General features: G+C 40.4%; 1 protein-coding gene across 1 annotated transcript in view; it reads right to left on the bottom strand.

Annotated features, from left to right (window-relative positions):
• Positions 1 to 6,136: 6,136 nt before the first annotated feature.
• The window catches only part of LOC101174005 (von Willebrand factor D and EGF domain-containing protein), a 31,456-nt gene continuing 12,358 nt past the window's right edge, over positions 6,137 to 25,234 (bottom strand). The window contains 27 exon segments of the mRNA XM_023949670.1: positions 6,137 to 6,806; positions 7,070 to 7,167; positions 7,267 to 7,362; positions 8,410 to 8,505; positions 10,060 to 10,155; positions 10,235 to 10,330; positions 10,401 to 10,496; positions 11,919 to 12,014; positions 12,160 to 12,255; positions 12,345 to 12,440; positions 12,529 to 12,994; positions 13,085 to 13,413; positions 13,920 to 14,090; positions 16,251 to 16,568; positions 19,496 to 19,603; positions 19,605 to 19,633; positions 19,711 to 19,928; positions 20,008 to 20,273; positions 20,684 to 20,834; positions 22,126 to 22,230; positions 22,302 to 22,460; positions 22,558 to 22,694; positions 22,833 to 23,710; positions 23,814 to 24,016; positions 24,140 to 24,413; positions 24,517 to 24,590; positions 24,848 to 25,065. Coding sequence (XP_023805438.1) covers positions 6,786 to 6,806; positions 7,070 to 7,167; positions 7,267 to 7,362; positions 8,410 to 8,505; positions 10,060 to 10,155; positions 10,235 to 10,330; positions 10,401 to 10,496; positions 11,919 to 12,014; positions 12,160 to 12,255; positions 12,345 to 12,440; positions 12,529 to 12,994; positions 13,085 to 13,413; positions 13,920 to 14,090; positions 16,251 to 16,568; positions 19,496 to 19,603; positions 19,605 to 19,633; positions 19,711 to 19,928; positions 20,008 to 20,273; positions 20,684 to 20,834; positions 22,126 to 22,230; positions 22,302 to 22,460; positions 22,558 to 22,694; positions 22,833 to 23,710; positions 23,814 to 24,016; positions 24,140 to 24,413; positions 24,517 to 24,590; positions 24,848 to 25,065 — 4,991 coding nt within the window. The 3' untranslated portion in view covers positions 6,137 to 6,785.

The following is a 25,234-nucleotide window of genomic DNA, read 5'->3' as shown; positions in this document are numbered from 1 at the left end:
TTTCAGGTGAAACTTTTTTATTAGCGAACTTTCACAACCATAACCATAAAGTCGTACATTTTATCCAAAATATACAGCGCCCCCTATGGTGCTGTGCGTCTATCTAATGTGTTGTGTGGCTTCGGTAAAGAGGACGGCAGGAGAACTGAGGACGTGAAAGAAGACGGCCCCAAATAGTATGTGCCTTATGCAGAAAACTGTTTTGGTGACCCTGATAATGCTGCAAAGATTCACGATTATGAAGCACAGTCGGAGGAACATGGGAATAGAGCAGCGGCGAGAGAATTCAAGATTAATGAATCCATGGCTCGCAAGTGGAGGAAGCTGGAAAACAAACTTCGACGAGGAAAGAAGACGCAGCTGAGTTTCCGTGGAAACAAGGCGAGGTGGCCCGTCACACAGCCGGTGTGAATAAACAAGCGAAGCAAATTTGACGACGGAACTCCAACCGCTGGACATCGGTGTGGACAGGGCGTTCAAAGTAAGGTTGCCAACAACGTTATAAATTTATTACTTTTAAACCAAGTTGATTCTTTAAAAAAACGTAATTTTTTTAAGTTATACCGAAATAGGGTTGACTACAACAAATCAACAAAAAATTGTTTCTGAGTGTATATATGAAAAAACTTGGAAATGTTAAGAATTACCTAAACAAAATTCAATTTGGTCTTTACAATACATGACAACACGCGCCTACAATCTTTCTGCCATGATAACTTTTCAACTGCAATTAATGTAATTCGACAAATTGTGAAGAGAATAGCAGAAAAACATAGGTTGTGTAAAGCGCAAACCTCATGCGCATCGGTATGTGTTGGAATTTAACTAATTGCGTTAGCAAGCAGAGAGTTACGCTAGATCAAAGTTGCTGGCAACATCTCTGATGCTTTAGGGTTAAATGCCTTAATTATTAATCTTACAATTATTAAATTTTCAAACTAAAAATGTGACCCTACTCTGAATTACTATTCAAAATTAAAAACTTTATTTGTCTCAATACACATTGACAGTTTTATTGTTTGATCATTCTCTTGTTTTATTTTATGTGCATATGTCTGTTTTGCCGTTACATATGGGTGGAAAGAAAACAATTTACTCTATATTTTGGACAAAAAGTTGTAATGGATTATGGTGCCCACAATGTTTTTTATTTGAGAAAATGAAAACCTTGTATGTACACCTGATCGTTAGAAAGCTACAGTATTTATAAAGTTTTTTTATAAAAAAAATCACAGGCTACATTCTTAATCATGAGGGGAAAAAAATTCGAAGTAAAATATACATTGTTTACAAATACTCCAGATGATTTCACAGGTTTTCTTTATTGAATTCATACAAAAATACATTTTTTTTTTGTCAGTAACTTATGTGCAAACAGTTCATTCAAGTACATTCAAGTACAGTCATGTTATTTGGTTTAGAGGTAGGCCTTTGAGTTGAAAACGGGTCTGAGGTAGTGTGCAACATTCTCTAAGAACTGTGTCCTAAATGTGTAGAGATACAGTCAGTCCTAAAATTGTTGCTTTTCATTTTTTTCCAGATTAGTGCAAAACCTAGTACTGTACCCTGATAAATGTTTTATTCAGCAGTGCCACAGTTAACTTTCCACCACCCTTAAAAACCTAAAACATTCAGAGAACTCTCAAGGTTGCCAACCTGATTTATAAAAATAAAAAAGGTGAAATATTTACGCGAGCATGGTGTTTAGCCGGTTATTTTGAAGTACAAGTTAATGTAAAAAGTGTATAGAAAAAGCAAATTACTAGTTGGCCGTATAAAAATGAAAAATATCAAGATGCTAAATGTGATTCATTCAGGGTTCCTTAAATACAACTATACGGAATCTCACAGTTTTTGCTTTTTTTTGTACGAAATTTCGGATAAACATATTTTTGTCAAATACTTAACGTGTTTATATTTTAATATCGCTTAAAAAATGTCATATCATACATTTTCACTGTAAAGCTTGGCAGCAAAAAATAGGATCAACTACATCTTTTTAGACCGTTACTAAATATTATATTAGTGTATATAAATTATTTATTTTACTTTTTATGTAGTTAAGTTGAGGTTGAACTATTTGTGGTGCTGCGTATTCTGATAAACGAAATGTAAGTAAGTTAGCTTCTATGTGAACCGTCTTTTGTATTTTGTGGATTTTTTTGCTAAGCATTATGGGAAAATCAAGAAATTTAACGTATAGTTTTCTCAGACAAATGCTAACAAAAATATTTTTAAAAAGCTATGTTGTAATGTGTTAAATTTTGATTCATCATCTGCGTAAAAGCAGTAGAAAGAGGATCAGCGACTTTTTTTTTTTCACGGCAGTTACGAAATATTTGTATTGATGTATAAAAATGCTTTCTTTTTAATTTTTGCATAATTAAGTTGCATTTTAGATTCACCCAGAGATAATATATATCCTTGGATAGATTAGCATCACAGCTGAGTGGAATACCAAAGTAGCTAAACGGCAAACCTGTTGGGTTTGGAATCAGTCCAAATGTCCCGTCATCTTAATCATCTCCTAAGCAGATGTGTACCTCCTTATTGTTGTATCTTTATTATTATTAGCAGGTTTTTGAAGGTATAAAGTTAAAATGTCACATGTTATTGGAATTTATTTTGTAAACAATATAAATAATATCTGCTTTTAAGGGTTATTTGAGTAATAAATCAAAGTACCTCAAACTGTTGAGACCTAAAATAGGCATTGCAGAAAATCTATAGTAGTTATAAGAAAGAAAGGCCTGCCTCTAATACAGAGCTGTAATTATTGTTGTAGTTCCCAGTGATGGCCACTATGGGTAGAACCTGGCAGAAATTGCTTTACCTTCGAAACTTCCGTCGGTATTTGAGGTTAAACTGACAGCAACCCCTGCACCAGCCGCTCCTCGCTTTCCTCCATGTGACTGAAGGTGACAAGACTTTTTTTTCTTTTTTAGTGTGCAGACATGCTGTGGGGGGGTTGTCTGGGTGTAGTTTGTACTATGACCAGGACCGAAATAGCCCCACGTCAGGTGCAGCTTCACGCTTCGGCTCGAGTTACGACTCGACCAAAACAGGTCCGGAGGTCCGGAATCACTCGAACCTAAACAAAAATGGCTGTTTTGTCCGTTTTCTAGAACAATTCTAGGAATAACTAGTATATTTACAAAAGTCCAGTGTGTAAACAAAATAGGGGGGTGTGAGGGATGGGGAGGAGCTCTTATCCATTTCAGACGGCTGCCGAGTACTTCCCTCCTTCTCTGAGCTGTAAAAAAAACAAACACTCACTTTTACTATCGACAACATTTACAAAAACGCAGCAAAGTTAGTCAAATCTACGGAAGCCTAAAGACGCCATGCCAACTAGTGTTTATTTGAATGACATGTTCTTTCAAGATAAAAAAACTTGTATGTAAAAGAATAATCTGTTTTCAAAATAAAATAGTAACAATTAAAATTAGACATTTGATTATACATGCTGTTTAATGAGCTTTTCATTAAGGATATTTAATTAAAAGAATTTATATCTAGAGTTAATTTAGGTTGAAATCACAACAGAGAATATTCTGTATCTTTTAAATGAAATGGCTAAAAATATGGATATTTTCTTTTACACACAATTTTAGAAATTCAAAAGAAATATTTTTATAGGAAATTTAAAGCTATTTTTTTACATTGAAATATTATAATACTTAAATATTTTAGAACAATATTCTTAATATTAGTCATTATTTGATATTTTATGATAATATTTTAATATTATTCTGAAAATAGTCAATCTTTATTTAAAGAATATTAGCAATAATAAATTAGACCTTTCCTAGATTACAAATGTTTATGGGTGTTTCAAAAAAGTATATAGTTTGTAAGTATATACATATTTTTAGCCTTAAATTAGATATAGTGTTTTTAATCGAAAAGATTTCTTTGGTTGTACAGAAATTTTAGGATTTTGAAAATACTTTTTTTTTGTAGAATTACCATAACAAATACATCTTTCATGCTGAAATGTTTTACTATCCAATATGAAATGAGGAAATATTTAAATTAAAATAAGTGTTTTAATTTGGCCACTCCGGGCTTATGTAATGAAGACCTTGATTGGAAAAATATAGCATAAAAAATGGGAATTTTTTATCCTATATTTTGAGAAAGTTTTTTTGTTTTCTAAAAAGTTTTTCATTCAGTTTTTAATCTCTGAACAAGTTGAAGTGTTTTTCCCACTGGATGTTAAAGATATTTAGTAGCTTGTTTGTACTTTGCACACGTGGAGGGTTTGAGGATGCACCCCTGGAAGTTTGAGGGTGCACACCTGGAAGTTTGAGGGTGCACACCTGTTGTGGTCCAGAGGATGGAGGGTTTATATTAGGACCCCGAGGCGTCCTGCGCCAACACGGAACCCCCACATCCATCCTGGAAAAGTGGGTCTCGTGAGGCGATGGAGGCATCTAAGTGAAAAAGCAACCAAAAAGTGTGGCAAAGACGCCCCCATATATTGGTAAAACACACGTAAACATTGGACAATCATTCAAAATCATCTGACGTGCTGCTTATTTTTCGGTAAAGCTTGATGATCAGTTTCCGGCTCTCCTCAGCTTTTTTTTGGTTGTTTTTTTTAATTTTCTAAATTGAATTGTTGCCGCGTGCTTCATGGGCCTTCAGCTGAGTGGACAGTCCAAGTGTCCCGTCCCATCAGAGTCCACCGTAATGGACGGACACCCTCCACCACCTTGGTTAGTGCCATCTTTGGGGGTGGATATAAATATCTGACGGGATGATGCCTGCTGTGGGCTTCTGTTGAGCTCAGTGACTGGCGGTTTGTTCGTTTTGGTGATGGACAGGTGGAGCCTCCGTCAGCTATTTTTTATTTTTTTTAAACCCTTGTGCTATCCTATGGGGTCCAGATGACCCCACCCTTACATTGACATGTTCTCCCTACCATGACAAAGGTGGATATAGGTGGAAAGATTTCATGTAATCCATGGACACCAGTGAAGATCACAAATCATTGAAGAAAAAAGGCTCAGATTACTGTCTAGTGGGTCTAGATGACCCAACTCCCAATGATAAAGTGTCTAGGATAGCACAAGGGTTACGCTCCATGTGAGATGATCTTCTCCAGAAATTGTTTTCTACATGGTTGCCATTATAGTTGCCACTAGATGGCAGTAAATCCTGCGAAAACAATATTTAGTTGAGCATCAACCATTGACTGCAAGTAGGAATTGAACTGATTCTCACCCCCCCCCCCCCCCCCCCCCGCAGTTGTAAACGAGAAGTTCCCAAAATCTCAGAAATGTAGACATTTCTTTTGCTAATTTTCATGTTTTTTCCACAATATTATTTTCTCTGTTAACCCTTGTGCTATCCTAGGCACTTTATTGTTGGGAGTTGGGTCATCTAGACCCACTAGACAGTGCTCTGAACCTTTTTTCTTCAATGATTTGTGATCTTCACTGGTGTCCATGGATTACATGAAATCTTTCCACCTTTGTCATGGTAGGGAGAACACGTCAATGTAAGGGTGGGGTCATAGGATAGCACAAGGGTTACTGACGTTTTAACCAATCAGGTGCCTCGGGAAAAGTGGGCGGTGTCTGCCCGCCCTGACATCGTCTGTTTGAAATGTTTGAAAGATTCTCTCTCACGCTTTCAAGTGGTGGGTGTGTGGCCTCCCAGTAAATGCACTCCCGATTGGTGAAAGTGGTTGCCATGGAATCATTTACTCAGACTGACTCGGACCAATGGCTGCTTACTGACATCTGGCTCCAACGTGGGCCGTCCATATCGCCAAAAAATGGCAACTGGATTGACTTGGTTTTGTTGAAGCAGGAAGTCTATGGAAAACATCACGATCACTCACTCCAGTTCTCGTATACACTCAATGACATCAATCTATAATCATTTTTTTTTAGGGCAAACCAGAACAAAAATGAGTGCTGTAGTTCCATCAAAAACCACTAGGGGCAGATTGCAGAAGTGAGAGATTTCTCATTTAGTGCCCCAGCACGGATCTAAAATCTTCCTTGGAGACGCTATGATTCTCTATGATGATTTTCGTTTTTCATAAACATTTTAAGAATATTTATTTATACCTCAAATTTCTAATAAATTAAGCTTTACTAACATTTTAACACAGAACTCCAAGAAATTTTAACTCGACATTTATTTTCCTCCAAAACAGCCAGTAAACAACGTGTTGATAAAACAACAGATGGTGTTAAAAAATATATACAACAGGAAATACATAAGACAACCAAATAAATAAATATGCAGAGTAACGTTTGAGTTTGAGGTGAAAACACTGAACACAGAGATATTTACACTAGAAACTGAACATATTTCAAATGGATACTAAAAGGAAAACCAGTTGTACACTTTGGTAGATAAAAAGCCAGAGCGAGCCTTGATTGAATGCTACTGCTCCTCTTCATGTTTGCTAGATTCTGGATGAACTTTAGCTAGGTGTTGGGTAAACCTTGGAACAAACCATAGTTGTATGTTGGAAGATCCTTGGCTGGGCTTTGGATGAACATTAGTCGGGCGTCAGATTAATCCTATCTAGGCAATGAATGAACATTGGATGGGCGCTGGATAAACCTAAGTTGGGCATCAGATGAACCTTAGCTGGGTTGAATGAACATTAGACAAACGTTGGATGAACCTCAGTTGGGTCATGGATGAACCTTAGCTAGGCGTTGGACAAACATTAGAGAGCTGGATTTAGAGTAGCTCAGCGTTGGATAAACCCTAAGTCCAGCTTTATGTTGGCAGGACGTCGGTTGACTGTTGGATGATCAGCCCCTCGGGATAGGTAGCTGAAAGAACAGAACAAGATCTGCTGACCATAAAGATCCACGGTAGCCGATACTGTTTGGCCTCCAGATCAAAGTCAGTTAAAAACCAAAAAGACTGAAGTTAAGGAAGTTTACCAGTAGTTGTTAGGTACTGGTTGCACAAAAACCAGAACCTAAACCTATGAATGAGGGCTTATCTAAGTTACTTAGAGTGAAATCTCATCATCTTACCTGCTTTACAAACATTATTTAGCACGTTTGGGTAAAAGGGATCCCTTGATTACCTTCTTGGAGCACAGGGTCCCCGAGTACCCGCTTCTGCAGGCGCAGACGTTCGGCCGGATGCAGCGACTTCCATACAGGCACTTTTGGTCACAGTGAGCTGAGAGGTGACAGAAAGAGGAACGGTTGACTGAAAACAACAGAGGACCTTTCCAAAGATGGACTTGTGTCTGCTCTTTGAGTTGGCCCAGATACTCACGAATCTGACAGAGCGTGCCGTGCCACCCGGGCGAACAGTGGCAGGTGTTTGAACCGACACATTCCCCTCCATTCAGGCACTTCTGGAGACAGCTGGCTGCAACGGGATAAAGACATCAAACTTTCGACATATAAGGTAAATCTTTAATTTATGTGAAATTACAGCAGTACGGTAAGTCTAAACCTCAGCTGGATAATCAGGGATTTATCCACGCGGCTCTTAAATTCCTGCCTTCATTGTTGCACAGAGCATTTACCTAAATGTTTCCACGTGAAGTTCGGCTAGTTACTAAATTAAATTAATTTAAAATTATTGACAAACAATTCACAAACAATTTTTATTTGTATTGCAACTTTTTAGGGAACATTATTTGTTAAAGAGAAAACAGTAACAGGCTTAAGCTACGTTCATAACAAACATGATTTTCCGCGTCTGGGGCATCTTGTTTCAATGTCAAGTCAATAATTAGAGGTCATGCTGCGCATTTTGATCATCCTGCATAAAGTTCTAGCAGCAGCGTGTTTTGGGCAACGTTGCGTTTCCGATATTCAAATACCCAAAATATGACGAAGATTTTGCATCACGTCAACCAATCAGCTTTGTCCTTTGACAGGTTGGTAATGTGACTGTCAACAACATAACAGTAGCTCCTCCCACTCATTTATGAACACCTTTTTAAGCAGTGAATTTGACGCACAAATGAGAGGTGGCGGATACTAATTTGACGTGTAAATCCCGTAAGATTTGATGACCAATTGATTTAAAATCCTTTGAGTGAGATATGTATTTGTTCGTCATGTGAACCCTATTTTGTCTTCTCACCTGCAAAAATATAATCTGCATAGAAATCCTCTACAAAAAATAATCTGCATAAAAATCATCAACAAAAGAAAATATGCATGAAAATTAAGAATCATTTACATAAAAAGCATCTACAAATAAAACTATAAATCATCTGCATAAAAATAATCTGCATTAAAATCATCTACAAAGAATGTGGATTAAAAATTAAGAAACTTTGAGTTATAAAATCTTAATTTCTTCTTTTTCTTTTACCAAATTTCAAAATTGTTATCTGCTTTAGTATTTTGTTCATAAATTCATAAGTTCATAAATAATTATTCAATGTATGCCATTCCTTACGTTTCTCACATCTGTTACCGTGCCAGCCAGATGGGCAGTCGCAAACACCTGGACTGACACACCTGCCGCCGTTCATGCAGCTGGGCTCACACACACCTGCGCCGGAGGAGGGGAGGAAGAAAGTAGCTTAGCAATAAACAAAAAGGACAGGCCTTAAAAATGAAATCCTACTAACAAATTGAACTTTGACCCCTTTATAGCACATGTGTCAAACTCAAGGCCCAATGTGGCCCGCCATGTCATTTTATTAAAATAATAATAGGTGTGTATTTATTCATATCTAGGGGGTATTGGACTTGAAATATCGGATTGGACAACTATACATTAGGACTTAAACACTGTCAATAAAACCTAACCTGACAGAATCAAATTTAAAAGTATTTATGCTAGAGTAACAGGCAAACATTTTTTTCTATGCAACTGTAATTGTCACTTTAAAAAGTTATAATAAATAAATAATTATTAAGTTATTTAACATTAAGGAGTAGTTACATTTATTTTTCATTACATTTAGTTACATCTTTAGGTTACATCTGGTCCTTTGAGGACAGCCGCTATGCTGATGTGGCCCTCAGTGAAAATGACCATTTATAAATAAAGGTTTATTTGATGAAAAAAAGGAATGATAAGCCATCAACAACAATTTAATTTAATTCTATGTATTCATTATCCTTTGGATTTTATGTTTACTTAACAATTACCAGTACAAAGCCCATTGAGATGACTGTTGTTGTGACTTTGGGCTATACAAATAAAATTGAATTAAATTAAATTGTTGAAATTTTTAAAGTACATGCAAATCAGTAGGATAACATAAATAACCCCAAAAAAACTGAACGTATCAATTTTTTCCTTTCACTTTTAAAATTTATAATATACATTTAAGGCTAAATATTACATATAATATTTGATGACTATATATATAAAAATAAAGAGCATGTTTACAAAAAAAGAAATATCCTTAAATCTATGCAGCAGTTAAAAAATAGCACAGAAACCTTTAGGGTAGCTAACAGAAAGCGTAATTAAGCTAAACACATTTTTGAGAAAAACAAAAAGAACAAAAACCTAACAAACATTTTTAAATGTTTTAACTGAAACATTCTAATTAAATTCTGAGTTCTGAGAAATGACATAAACAATAAAATGTTTAAATTTAGGTAAATGTTAAATGAGCTGAGGAAATTATGAAACAACTATTGTAGAAAAATAAAAATGCTAATTTCCTACCACGAAATGAAAAGGTCTAAAACATGAATGATAGTTAAAGGTCAAGAATATTTTAAAGTCCTAATTAAAAACAAAAAGTTGAAAAAAATTCATAAATTGAATGTTCAATTAATAATATTCTGATTTTTTTTTGAAAGTATTAAAAATCACAAGATATAAAAGTAATAAATTATTTTGGTACCATATTTTTGGGGTATAAATCTAGCATGTTCTTTATCCTATAGTTATCTGAATTATTGTTCGTATTTATTTCCATATTTTGCTAAATACATTTCACCCAAAATTGCGACTTATACTCCTGTGAGACTTGCACTGGGGAAAATACGGTAATTGAACATTTTGTGATTACAATGGATTTGAAACCATTCTAAAGTATTAAACTTTTATTGTAAACACATAATATAAAAGTCTAGAACTAACTTTTCTCACAGCGGCTTTCTGTGTATCCCCGCAAACATGAGCAGATGTTGTTCCTTATACATATCCCTCCATTTTTACACGGTGGACTGCAGACAGCTGAAGGAGAAAGAAACTTTTAACCACTTGTGTTTTGTTACATTTTGCTTTTCCAAAAATCCCGAAATTCCAGACTTACCATTTTGACACTGAGCCCCGTAGAAACCGCGAGGACACTCGCAGATGTTTGGACGAACGCACAAACCTCCGTTCAGACAGACGGGGGAGCACAGAGCTGCAGGAGGAGAGGCTGTTAGTGCTAGCTTATACCGCACTTATCTTTAAGCTAGCACTGATGAACTTACCGGTCTTGCAGGTTGGTCCCGTCCAGCCGGGCCGACATAAACATTCATCTGGGGACACACATCGACCTCCATTGTGGCAGTGACGGCTACACACCACTGGATTTAACAACAACAACAACAAAAAAACAGCTTATCGCAATGTAGCGGTCAGGTTCACGGTGACAAACGATTACACGATAGACAACCAGTAGTTAGCCAAGCATCTTTTTCGGGTTGTTATTCAATTCTTTATCCAAAAGAAACTTGGATAGAGTGAAAATTTTCAATCACTTTAAAGTAATAACAAAATAACATCAAAGAAAAACAGTATCAAACCTAAACCCTAGACCAAACTGTTTATTATTATGTAAAAAACGTTTCCTAGCCTTTACAGGATGTTACAATCGCTGTTTGTGTTCTTTAACGTTGTGGTGGAGCACAATCGAAAGTGGATGATTGATGAGAACTTTTTAACCGTGAAACAAACACAGAAAAGGGTCAAATGTTGTGTTCAAAGTTTGCAGGCGTGTGTGTACGTGAATTTACATTTAAATTTAACATGCAAAAATTTACAAATGACCATGTGTGTAAATTTACCATTTGTCTGAATTATTTACCCCGTTTGTGAACTATTTACCATGTGTAAAATAATTACTATATGTGAATTATGTACCAATTGTGTGAATTCACCACTGTGTGAATTATGTGCCATGTGTGTGAATTATTTTCCCTGTGTGTGAACTACTTCTACCATGTGTTTGAATTTACTATATTTGTGAACTATTTACGGCGCGTGAATTATTTACCACGTGTGAGTTATTTACCACGAATGTGAATTATACATCACATGTATGAATTATTTACATAGTGTGTATTATTTACCATGTTTTTGAATTTAGCACATGTGAGTTATTCACCCACGTGAGTTATTTACCACGCATGTGAATTTCTAACCACGTGTGTAAACTATTTACCACGTGTGAGTTATTTTTCACGTTTGTGAATTTAGCACGTGTAAATTAGTTACCACGCATGTGAATGTTTTTACCACGTGTCAGAATTTACCTTTTGTGTAACTATAATGTTTATCTTTTTGTTCTAAGCATCCTGTTATTAAATACTTTTTTCTATCTTTCACATGCTTTTGCACAAACGGGGCTACAAAATTGCTTTATTTTATAATAAATCCCTGTTTTATGAGGAATTTCATCAATGCTGTGCATTTCTCATGGGGTTAAATAAAAATGTATTTTAATAAATAGAAAATGAGGGCATACTCAAACAGCCTTTTGTTAAAAATATACAAATAAATTACAGTTCCTTATAGAAAACCAGTCGCAACATAAGGCTTCTTGTGCTGCAACAATCAATAATAAAATGCCCACAAAATCCTGGAGGCACTTCAACTTCTCGGAATTAAGTATACAATGGAAATTTGGAATAAAAAATTTTTGTCGACTCTGCAGACTGCAGAAATTACAGCAACATATATATTCAATTAGAGCTAAATAAGAACCAACAATCAATTTTTTAACCCACTTGTTTCACAATGAGAACCAACAAAGCCATACTGACAGGAACAGGTCTGCATTCCCACACAGCTGCCTCCGTTTTCACATGGTAACCTGCACAAAGCTGCAGAAACACATTTCATCACAGTGACTTTACTGTATGAACGAGTTTAAATGTTCATATTTCATAGATATTAAATCTGAAGTTTACAGTTTATCCTAAAACTGTCCAAACAAGTCGTCTATATTGTTGGGATTTAACCGAATACCTTCCTGACAAGTCTCTCCCTGGAAACCTCTGGGGCACTGACAGACATCTGGAGCAATGCAAACACCGCCATTCACGCATTCTGGATCACAAATCGCTTTAAAATGTGAAAAGAAAGAAAAAAGTAGAAAAACAAATGTTGATCCAAAGTTGTAGGGATTTTTTTATTAATATTTCGTCTCTTACCGGTCTGACAGTTTGACCCAGTGTAGCCGGATTTGCAGCGACACGTGTTGGGTGCAGCGCATTCCATGTTCCGTCCACATGCGTGTCTGCAAATACCTTGAGAACAAAATTGTTTGTGGATATCCAACAAGTTCAAAAGTAAGACACACGTCCTACTGATGGTTGCGCTCTAGTTGAGCATTACCTTGACAGTTTTGTCCATCACCAGTATATCCTACAGGACATCTCCCACACTGGGAGCCTCCATCTATGGTCGGTTCGCACTGGACACCGGGAAAACACAGCCTCTTGGCACAGCTCATTGGCTGTTTGGAAGCTGAGGTGCTGCTCCTGAACCTGGTTTGTTGTGGTGTGGAGTTTTTGGTTGCTTTCTGTTGAGTTGTTAGGATCAGTTTTGTCCTCTGCACCACCTCATCTTCTGATATGGACTCTGTTTCCTCTCCGTCTGCAGAGAAGTCAGACTCAGACAGAGAGTAGGACAGAGCTGTAAGGGCTGCAGTAAGAGGTTTGGACGGGGTCCACGGTTTGGCACGGGTGATGACTTGGTAGTTGAGCTGTGGTTGTGGGTTCTGTTGGGGCTTTGCAATCGGATAAACCTGTCTGGACGGAGTCATCTCATGAAGTTTCGCTCCAGTTGGTGTTCCTTTTGACTAGTAGACACCATAGAGAAGAATAGAAAGTGTTGCCCAAGTCTAAGGTCACAAAACGTAGTTGCTCAACCATCAACCTTATCAACTCACCTCAGAGTCCACCTTTGTCTGAGTACTGATTCTAGATCTTGTGTTCTCTACGATGATCGATCTGAAATTATGGACGCTAGTAGATGTCCTTGGATTATCTTTAGTAATAGTGACCGCCTCCCTCCTCCCAGTCCCAGCCCCTCTCTGCGACACCACTTCCACATGCAGAGGATTTTCTCTCTGCGCTCTGGTTACAGGTGAGGACAGGTGCTTGTAGCTGTGTCTTACTGGGAGGCTAGGTAGGTGGAGCTTGGACACTTGACTGCTGCCTCTGTAAGGGGACCGACTGGGCTTGGATAAGGTTTGCTGCTGAAGGAGAAGACTTGATGCTGAGGGAAGAAGAAGAAATGTGTCAGTGTTTTCAAGACAATTTCACCTAATGCCATTGTTTTGATCAAGTTTGATCACAGACGCTTGTGTTTAGAAAAATGATGACCCTGATGCAAATTTGTAAGAGGGAGGAGCTACAGCTAACCTTCAGTTTACAGTCTAATTACTACGTTGTGAAAGACGATAATAATGTAGAGAGAGTAGCTTAGGTTCTTTAATTTTGTAAAGCTCTGTAAACACAACTCCATGTCTGGGTTCATGACATCATTTAGAGACTCTTCTAGTATGATGACGATCACCATCTACTGCAGAAGCTACGCATGGATGATGGCCGCTTTCACCTTTACTTCCGTATCTTTGTTTGACAACTTGCTGTTCCGCATTAGTCAGAGGAAGGAGAAGAATAATGTTTGTTCTGATACAAATAAAGTTTGGGACAAGCAAAAACGATGAGCTTTTCTTCCATGTTGGTTTACCGGAGGAACTAGGGAAAGGAAGCCCTAACCTTCCTTGGGGGTCTTCATACAGATCCGACCGTTCCCGTATAGTCCAGGTGGGCAGCGTCCGCAGACGTAGCCGACGTGCGGCGGTCTGCGATTGATGCACTGGACTCCGGGGAAGCACGGCCTGCTGGCGCACGTGGCCGATGTGTTGACTTCCAGAACCGGAGCAGATCCTGAAAGACACAATGCAGATGTGTGGTCAGATCAGATGTTAAATCCGGGAAAGTTGAGTTAGTGAGCGGCTCTTTCAGCAATTTTGAGCTGCTCCATGTTTGTAGTCCAATTTTACACCACCTGTTTTTCTAAGGGGACTAACTTTTGATCAGGAATCTAGTTGCCAGAGTTCTGAGTACATCTGCAAATATTTCGTGTCATAAAATTTACAATACAGAAAGTTCCGTAGAGCATTTTACTCATTTTGTAAACAGATAAAAGAATCTTATATCCCTGTAATGCTATGTTCCCACGGATCTCGATTTTTGTGCCCTCAAATCACTTCCGATGAGCATCAGATTTGCTGCTGGACACTTGTCCAAAAATGTGTTCATAAAATTGATCCTCCAGATGCATGTGGGAGGAGCTACTGTCTAAAGATTTTAGCCTCCTCACTCCTACATGGGAGCACTGACTGTATATCTGATAAACAATCAATACATGGATGATGTTGAGAAATCAAGTTTATAGATCTTAAAAAGTTCTAAAAAGCATAGGTAATCACGTCTCCATGTCTGGGCTCATGACATCCCGGTACAGTGAAGTTCACTATATAATGAAGGAATGTCATGTGAGTGACGGCCGCTTTCAGCGGTACTTCCGTCTCCCTGTGACCAAGTTTGACGACTTGAGTCAGATGTGGGAAAACAAGAAAACGTCTCCATGCAAACAAGAAAACTATCACAAAGTTCAAGAGAGGAACAATGAGATTCTCCTCCATGTTGGTTTTGAACTCCACCTCCCAGAGGTGTGGTCTCGAGTCACATAACTTGGACTCAAGTCATGAATTTGATGACTTTAGACTTAACTTGGATGTCAACAGCAGTAATTTAAAACATGACTCGGACTTTGATCTCACTTGAAAGACTTGCTATTTTCCCGAACATCTAAAGATTAAAAAGTATATTGACGTGATAGGACCACATTGGTTTGATCCGACATTTCAACCAATCAAATTGGGAGACCTCAGCAGCAATTTACCTAATATATTTGCAAAATTTTGATAAATGCATCTATTAAAAGGACACATGATCCGTTTAAATAATTATACTCATTTAAACACTGGATATTACTCCGTTGACACATTCAACTGTAGGACTTGAACTGGACTTGAGACTTGTTGGTCTTGACTTGGGTTTTGACTTGAGACTTGTTGCTCTCGACTTTGGACTCGACTTGGGACTTGCCTGCTTATGACTCCGAACTTGACTTAGATTTGTTAGTATTGACTTAGGACTCAACATAAGACTTGTTGGTCTTGACTTGGAACTCGACTTGAGACTTGTTGGATTTGACTTTGGACTTGACTTGCAACTTGCCTGCTTCTGACTTTGGACTTGACTCCGACATAAGGACAAAGACTTGAGACTTACTAGAAAAACAATGACTTGGTCCCACCCCTGTTACCCGCTGATCATGTCATCAGCAGATCACGGACCAAACCTGATTGGTCTTCTTTGCCAAAGTTCAGATTTTTTCAACTGTGGACACAAACGGCACTGAAAACGCGCTGCTAACAGACTGACACACCATCCCGGGCACTCAAAAGGCACCGCAGGAACTCTGATCACGCAGCAGACATGAGAATCGCGATCAGTATGGAGATGTTGCTAGCAACCACTAAATAAAACATGCTCTTTGAAGGAATGTAACTCATTGACAATTTACGCCAGGGATATCAGAATCCAGGCCTCGAGGGCCGGTGTCCTACATGTTTTCCAGCCAACCTGTCATTGAAACTCCTCATTGGCTAAACACACCTGATCCAGGTCATCAGCAGCAGACAAGGCAGGACATCTGCAAAACCAACAGGAGGCGTGGAGATTGACACCCCTGATTTACACGATGAGCGTAAATCAGCTGATACTGAGAAAAGATGCTTTGCACATTGCCTTTACCCCAAAAGTTGCTTTTCTCTCTGACAGAATTAAATGATTTACGTTAATTACGAAAACACTCATTGCATAGCTGTTTTTCTTCGCTTCAGAATCAGTTGAAATTAGGTTAGTTGTGAATGGTGGAAGAGTTACGATTTTCCAAAGAACATCAACTACAGAGCTAAACATCTACCGTAAAAGGATTAACCGACGAGTGTGAGTTTCGTGTCAGGTCAGACTTACCTTCTGTTTTACCGATATTTCCCAATGTTACAGTGGAATTTTTTTCAGCACCACTGTTGGGTTCCTGCTGACCTGACACCACATGGTTGGTGGTGATTTTGCGGCCTGAGTTGATTACCGAAATCCTCTCTAGTGAAGAGGGGAACTTTGAGTCACTTGCTGCAGGTAGCTTTTGTTGTTTTGCCTCGCCGTGCGTGGAACTGTCTGAAGTTTTCTGGAAAGCGTCAGTCCTTCTGGGGGTTGTCAGTTGAACATCGGACTTGTAAACACTTGTGCGAGGAGCAGGTTTAGGGGAGACGGTGGTTGCTCCATAGACTGCTGCAATGAAGAGAAAAGCATGACTAACATCTCCTTCAAAACTAGTTAAACGTAGAGGCCGTTTTTAGACATTCATTGGAAAATCCAACAAATGATAAAATATTCAACGAGACTTAATATGGCTTCTTGTGACTTATCAAGTTTTGTATTAGCCACCACAAATTATTATTAACCTTCAAATCTTTTGTAAAGTTTAGATCAGGGAAGGGCAACTCCAGGCCTCGAGGGTCACATTATGTTTTCCAACATCTCCTGCTCCGGCATGTTCCAATTGGCTTGACACACTTGAATCAGGTAATCAGTCATGAGTAGGGCTTGGATATTTTGAAATCACGCAGCCACACCGGCCCTCGAGGCCTGTAGTTGCCCATCTTTGGTCTAGATCTTTCCAATAATTGTTGGGTTTCTCTTTTGCATCCAACTATACGAGGGGTCCCCAACCTTTTTAACGCTGCGGACCAGTATGACGCCATACAAAGTTTTCGCAGACCAGACGTGGCGGATGATTATTGTAGCAACGCTTCAATGAAGGAGGAACAGAGACGTGACAAGACGAGCTCTGAGCTTTTAAATTGACAGGCATGTCTTCGTACATCGTATAGGTGTCATCATCCTCTCCCCTTCCCACACTTATGGTGCAAAAAAAAAGTGATGTTTATTAAATATAGCTTTCTTTTTTTTGGAAGTCCAAGGCTCCTCCTCTGTCTCCTTGCTTTATTCCTGGACAGTACTTCCTGAAACACATGCTCTTTATTGGCTGAAGATTTTATAACATCTGATGTTTCCCTTTTGTTATAAACGCACATACACAAGAGTGACGAAACTGAACCAACAGTACCCACCAATGGAAGCAGCCCATAACCTGCATTTGGATTTCATCAGGCCCAACTACCCGATCCCTCCAGAATGCCCCTCTGAGACAGGACTTCTCAGACCTCATTTGCTGTTGTGAGTCAATGCTACTGTTCACAATCACTGACAAAATAACCTACAAGTTTTTGTGGTTTCATGCATCAAACATCCTCTTCAGGTTATAAAATTGTTCCCCCAAAAAAGCCTTTTTTTCTTAAAAAACTTGTTGTGTGACTTTGGCGGACTGCTGAATTTAATAACTTTAGACCTCTTATTGGTTCCAGATTTTGGAAGTCAAGAACTCTTTGTCTGGACTAACATCATCTCCACATCTGGAAACAGCTGTAAGAACATAAAGCTCTTTTCAGAACACAGTTAAGAGATGACAAACGGAAGGAAACTCCACCTGTGATTGTTTAGACAAATAAACAAAAATGTCCAGATGATCTTAGGTGGCGTCTAGCAACAGAAAAAAAGTTTGGTATTGTTGTTTTTTGAGTTGTCATGTTACAAATTAAAATTCAGCCAATCTTTGGAAATTTTATTCCCAAATCCAAAAATGTTCATAGGTTCCTAGTGGATCGTAATTTTTCCTGCTTCTTCTTAAAAAGTAACAGAACTGAATTTGTTTTGTCAAATGTTTTTTTATTTGTTTGACCACGGCTTTTGAAGGTCTAACTGATGGGTTTATTGGTTTATTGTCACCTGACAAGATGTTACACAGATACGTAAGTAGCCAGAAAGCCTATCAATCTAGGGGGGATTTTCAATAACTGGTACAAAAATTCCTCTTCTAAGCAAAAGTTGTGTTTAAGTCAAGAACCTGGACTACTGTTACAGCTATTAAGCTATGTTGACATCGCCCTCGGCAATGCACGTTCCAGCGATCACTTCCAATGAAAAGTCCATTTCCCAGGCAACTGTGTACAAATGTAGCTAAACAAGTTTCTGAGACTGTTTCTGGGCTCTACGTACTAAACGAGGCCACTTAATGTGCGTTGAAAGTTAAACCAGGTCAAACCAATCAGGGACTCGGATTTAGTAGTGATTCACGGAATTTCCAAATGTTTGCCGGAATAGTCTGACATCAAGTCTTCATATATCGGAAAAGAGCTGCGAAAGGAAAAGCCTTCAGCTAAAGTTTCATGATATTAGCACCACTTTGACATTTGGGACCGAGCCTCTTCCAACTGCCGGTAGGCGACATGCGCTAGTATCGGTGTTCTAACAATCTGTCCTACCTCGTGAGATTTTCCTACCTGTAGTACAAAAAGACAGTTATAGCTATCCAAACGTCTTACCTTATCAAAAAATCCTACCTACAATGTTTTATACAACTAATGCGTGGCTACACTAGTCAATTTAGCTCTGAACTTTTTGTCTCCTTAACTACTACTTATCTTCTTGGACTCGTAAGTTGTTTTCCCACCGCGCCGTAACTCTGCGACAGATCTGTGTCGGCAGTGCCTCTCTGTCCGCGGGGTTAACGTTTCTATTTCCGTGAGGTCTTTCGAACAGAACACCATGAGCGTTGTGGACTATGAATTAAACCTTGGCGTAAGTTCTTATTCCGTGCTGCGTTCACGGCGTTCGGTTCGAGAGACCTCGCGGAATTTAAAAATGTTAACCCCACGGACAGAGAGGCACTGCGGACACGGATCTGTTGCAGAGTTATGCCGCAGTGCATACAAACAAATACAAAAACTATTTGTTACCATGACAACCACTCTTGTCATGTCAGGAGTGAGCTTGTTGGATGTCCACAGCCCTTTCACTTGAAAGCAGGGAGAGTTCAACGTTCAACTTAAGACCGCCTCTTTTTTTTTGAGGCACCTGATTGGTCAGTTTATAACTTACAATAATTAGCAAGAACACGCTACTAAAATAATGAATTCTAACCAATAGAATGATTGAGTAATAGCTGCTTTAGAAGTCTATAGGATTTGTTTTTTTAGGGCCAGCAGGTACTTCCTTTTTGGAATACGAGGGGGCACTAACTCCTATTCTTTTGTACAGTTTCCTTGACCCTATAGCGTCTTCTGACATTAGACTTGTCTGAATTTGTGTCATCTTACCATTACAAGTCGTCCCATTACCCAGCATGCCTTTGGGACACAAACCGCAGCTGTAGGAGCCGAAGCTGTTGAAGCACTGGACTCCTGGAAAACAGGGGTTCCTCTCACACTCGTTGACGTCCTCCAAACAAGTGGAACCTGCCCAACAGTCATGACGTAAACTGCAGCTGTTATTATGGCTAACGGATCACGGAATTGCAGACTTTAGGTCTTACCTCGCAGTCCTGCAGGACAAACGCACCGATACCCCCCCACTGGCGGCGGCGATGCATCTGCCGGCAGCACACGGCGCTAGCGAGCAGTCATTTCCGCCGCAGAGAACGCCGTTCCTCCCTTCAGGACAGATGCACAGATATTTCCCGCTGCCGGCGGGAAAGTTGACGTCCGTCACGCACGTGCCGCCATTCAGACAACCACATGGTACCACCTCAATCTGCCCCACAGGAGAAAAAGCCCTCTTGAGACGCCTTTAGTGGATTTCTCCCACTCTTCTCCTCCACCCTCACCGTTACCTCCACAGGGAAGCTGCTCTGGGCGTTACACTCATCCGACAACGTGAATCGGAAGGTGCGTCTTGTTCCGAAACCCTCTACAAGCAGCGGCACCCTCCAGATAAGGAGGCCTGCGGGGGAGAGCACAGCCCCCTTTGGGCCTTCCTTTAGCTGAAAGAGGAGCTCAGAGCCTTCAGGGTCCGACGCTGCAAACTGGAAGATAAAATTCTCTCCGGCAAATGTTCTCAAGCTGCCTTGGGGTCTGTGGAAGGATGGCGGCTGGTTGACTGAAAACAATCAGAAAGCAAACCAAACCAAAATGAAACGAGTGTGAGACGCCAATACACAAAGTTGTGCACACAAAATCAATAATAACAAATTTGTGTTTATGTTTGACATGTCTGTTTTAAATTCAACTTTATATACGACTTTTCTCTGTATTGCAAAGTACATTTTTAATTTAAATACAAATTATCCTTGATTTAATACAACTTTATTTTGTTTTGAATATGACTTCTCTCTGTTTTAAAGACAACCTCCCCCTCCCCCCAAGTGATTGATTTAAATTTAGTTACTCCCAGATTGGTTAAACTGCAGGTCAGAACACGCTTGGAAAGCTCCTTTGATCTGCTGCTGGGAGCCGCCACTTGCAACGTAAAGTGGAAACGTCGCACCCTGTAATGTGACGTGCTCGTACCATGGTTTAGAGACCAAGTGAACTTGGACGAGTTGGGGTCACAGAATAGGCAAGGGCTGCTGGGGTTGGCTTCTCCGGCTGCGAAGCACATTCCGTCGATGCTGCATGTCCCTTCCTGCTTGACAAACGGAAAGTAGTTGTTGGTGTCCACCTTCAGTGAAAAAAGTTCTTTGGCATTTAGAAGATGAGTTTGAGCCCTTTAGCAGGCAGTACTCAGAGTATATAATTGGCGAGCTGTATTTCTAATGCAAATATACACACTGGACCGCTAATGACTGACGTAACCCATTGACTTTTATTAGGTGAATAAATGGTTAATGGCGTATACTCATATAGCGCTTTCTACCATCTTTCAAAGGCCCAAAGCGCTTTACAGTCACAGTCCCATTCACCCATGAACACACCCAGTCACACACTGACGGCGGCTCCGCTGCCTAACACTGGCACCAACCTCCCACCACAGGCAAGGTGGGGTTCAGTGTCTTGCCCAAGGACACTTCGACACATGAGCGTGCAAGGCGGGAATTGAACCTGTAATATTACGATTATGGGTCGACCGCCCTACCGCTGCACCATGGCCGCCCCATAAATAATGAATAAACAAATAAAGCCTGACTAAGGACGGGCACGATGCCTAGCACTGAAAAGGATCATGAGCGTTTTCATTAACTAACTTTATCCATAATCAGTTTGTTTCCCAATGTTTATTTTCCGTCACTTAAGGTGTGAAAGGGGTTGGGGGTTGTTTGTGGGTCTGGGGGAGGGAGAGGTATGGAGTTGATTCAGTCTCAATAATCAGAAATGCACACAATCTGTTCCCTCACCAACTGACCGCAGACAGTCAAACTCGGCCCCCACCTTTCCTCCACCCGGACTCTGAGCACAGGAACCCCATAAGGATGTGTACCGAGTCGACTCCTGAACAGCTTGTACACTGCCAACTGCAGACCAGCCCACACCAGCAACGCCATAATCAAGTTTGCAGATGACACAATTGCGTGGGACTGGTCATGGGAGAGGACGAGGCTGCATACCGGGAGGAGGTATCCAGTCTGTCTGCATGGTGCCAGGTACCAACAACCTCTTCCTAAACACCACCAAAATCAAAGAAATTATCTTTGACTTCAGGAGACACTGTGGCAACATCAATGGCATGAGCGTGGAGAGGGTCTACAACTTCACCTTCCTTGGCACTACCATAACAGCTGATCTCACCTGGTCCAAGAACACCAAGACCATCCTTTGGATGTGTGCAAAATTGGATCCTTGTATATCTGCATACTTGCAGACTGTGTCTATTTCTTGATGTCCTCGGTCTGTTACTGAGCTACTCAAATCTCGTTACAATTTATAAATGTAACGACGATAAATGGTTCTGATTCTGAAAATAAGTGAATAGAAAAGACAGGAAAGAAGAGGTTTTTTATTAAAATGTAAGTTACCTTTAACTTACAGAGTCCTGAGCGTGATGCCTCGCACACTTGGCAGACACCATCAAAGATGGTCAGAACCTTGGATTGGCTAAAATGGGAGCCATCATTTGACACCTGAGACAAAAGAAATCATAAATGTGCCATGAAATATATGTTTGTGGTTCAGTATGAGAACTCCAGCATGCCTCAATATCCCAGCGTGCGTAAGGCTTATCGTCCATCAGCTCTTCGGTATTGACGGCGGTGTTGCTCAGTGATGGAACGGCGCAGTCCACCACGTTGGCACTGACGAAGGTAGCTTTTGTCCTCTGTTTATCTCCTGGAAGCCAAACGTTGTTTATGTACTGTTAAAGGCATGTAGAGGGAAAAAAGTGGACACATTTAGAGCTCTGTTGTTTTGTCAGGTTTCCTTGGCCTCACATGTGATGTCACTTTTCGTACCTTCAGTTGAGTAGCGTAGCAACTCAGGTTGGGGGAATCAATGAAGCCGAGGCCAAAAACCCGAACGCTCCGGCAGTCGAAGACTCGGAAGTCACATAGTCCACCATACTCCAAATCAGTTAACTGGGTCGGTTCATCTTTTGGGAAAAAACATTTACACATACAACTGAAGTATGTTAACAAAAAAAACGCACTTGTCTCCGTAGCAACAGTTAGGGTATGCAAAATAATTCAACTTTTTAAGAAAACATCATGAAGCCTTCAAAGATACTTACTGATGGCAAGGCTACAGTCATGGTTGCTGTAGTTGGGGTAACACTTGCAGCCCCACTCTGTACACTCCCCGTTTCCGTTGCAAAAGTTAGGGCAGCGCAGGGCCATGATTACTTCAACAGGAGCACTAAGTGAGTTTATCAAGTCCGTGGACCTGTAGGTGCGGTTTTGGAACAGCCGCCTCTCACATTCGTTCTCCAAGTATGGCTGTAGGGCGTCATCCCAACTCAGGTCATCTTTGAGCTGCAGGTCTATCATGCAGAGAGCTACCGCTTCATCAAGATTGCGTCCCAAGAGCTCTTTGCACACTGTACCGACAGTGCAGTTGGCCAAAGCCATATGACACAGCTCTAAGGCTTTGGACGAGGTTGTGCCGCTTGGAGTGGGCCACTGGGGTTGTGGTAGAGGCCGAGGTTCTACCTGATGGTCCTCGGGGAAAAAGTAAGCAAAGCTCTCGAGATCAACTTGAGTGAGGCCAAAAATGGGACGGATATCAAGTGAATCCCGCTGCTTTGGTTTGTCAACGGAAAGCAAAAAATCCTCCCTGAACTCACCAGCTAGTTCCAAATCCCTGTTATCATTTTGGTTGCTCTGGCTGTGCAGCCAAAGGGGCTGAGGATGGACCCCGAAGGCAGACATGTTCAGAATGTTTTCGTCTTCCTCTGGACTCCTAATATATTCCACTGTCGTGTCCAAAGAGGGAAACACAGATGTGTAATCCACATTATCAAATGCGACACAGTCAGAGTGGGGGTCGGTTGTCTCCCTGCTGGCATGTTGAGAGACACCGTGATCTCTCTGGCACTGACAGAAAGGTCTCCTAAACTCTTGAATTGTCCCAGGAGGAGTTTTGTCAAATAAACTCTCACCAGGAGCTATCCTAACAAAAACACAAAGAAAAGAGTAAATTACTGTTTTTGTTTGGTAAATTATATTTGTATCCCAAACCAAGTTGAATTGAAAGTTTTCCCCTAAAAGCTGACCTCCAGTCTTCTATGAATCGATGCAGGTCATCAGGGCCATAGATGGTGCCATCTGACCCCTGGAAGTCGTTGTTTCCATTGTGGTCAAAGGTTCCACAAAGACCTTGAGTTTTGCCAAAGTCGACGCTGGGTGCTCGGACTGATAAACTCAAACCCCAATCATGCACGTCGGCTCTGATGAATGCCCCCGATGGAAAGACAAACTAAAAGAAGACAAAAACATCCAACAGCTTGTGAATATCACTTCACAATGTCTAAGGATAATGTAAACATAGGATGGACCGATGGTTTTCTAGAACACATGCACGCAGTGTTCGGATACCTACGGTGACCTTCTTCCCTTGCTGAGATTCAAGCACTCTAACCCGACTACCCTCCTCATTGAGGTTCCTCAGACTAATTTGCGGCCGGGTTTCCTTCAGCTGACCGTTGCACATATCAATGGTGGCTACGTCGTTCCCCTCCTTTGCTGCCACACCGCAGTTGCAAGCGACAGAATAGTGTCGGCTACCGCAGTCCCACTGCCGAGAATGGACCTCGAACTGTCTCACCGGGCTTCGGTAGAGGACGAAGGTTCCTGTCTGGTGGTTCTCGTAACGCCTGCACAGAACAAACTTGATCAAATGGGACGGAGCAGCACTTTTAATCTAAATATCAAAAATCAAATCAAACTTTCAGGAATCTACAAAAAAACTTTCATTACCTGCCATCAAATGAAATAACATGTGGGTCAGTCAAAGAGTGACACATAGAAGTGGGAATGTCCTGGACCCTGACCTGAAGGAAAAGGGCAGTTCATGGATGTTAAGAAGGCCGTACACCCTGACCTCAGGCTTTGCTGCTTTCATTAAACCCAGTTGTGAAATCTCCTCTGCTCTGGATCTTCAAAAGCACAGTTCTCATGCTTGCATGGACACAATTAACCAATTGTAGAGGTCAACAAGGAAGCATAAGCTGCATTACGGTGTGTACTTCAAGTCACGTTTTTGTAAAACTTCAGAATGTATCCAGCCAATCTTTGAGGGCTAACTCACTTTAAAGGATGTTGGGAGGTAGCTTCTCCAGAGTCGGGGTGCACCAGGTCCAGGTAAGACGCTGACCAGGCTGTGGCGGTTCCCGTCCCGTGTAAAGTCAGTGACGGCAGTGACAAAGAACCTTGTGCTGCCGCAGCTTCCTTGGCTGCAGGTTTTAGGCTGAATCTCCACCTGGCAGGCGGACAGCACCACATTTGAGACCATATGTCCAAGACTGTCTGTGGGTTTCGACATGGCAGTAGATTAACAACCCAGCTGCTCTTAGAACTGACATCACATTCCTAGCTTGATGTGATAGAGAACACAAAAAAGCCCGCAAGCAACAATGTGACAGTGGCAAAGAATGGGTCACCGTTTTAATTTTGTTTTTACAAAATAGTAACACAG

This window comes from Oryzias latipes, chromosome 2 (assembly GCF_002234675.1).
Source record: "Oryzias latipes chromosome 2, ASM223467v1".
Lineage (NCBI taxonomy): Eukaryota > Metazoa > Chordata > Actinopteri > Beloniformes > Adrianichthyidae > Oryzias > Oryzias latipes.
Note: the sequence above shows the minus strand (reverse complement) of the source record. Positions and strands in the feature narration are given on the sequence as shown.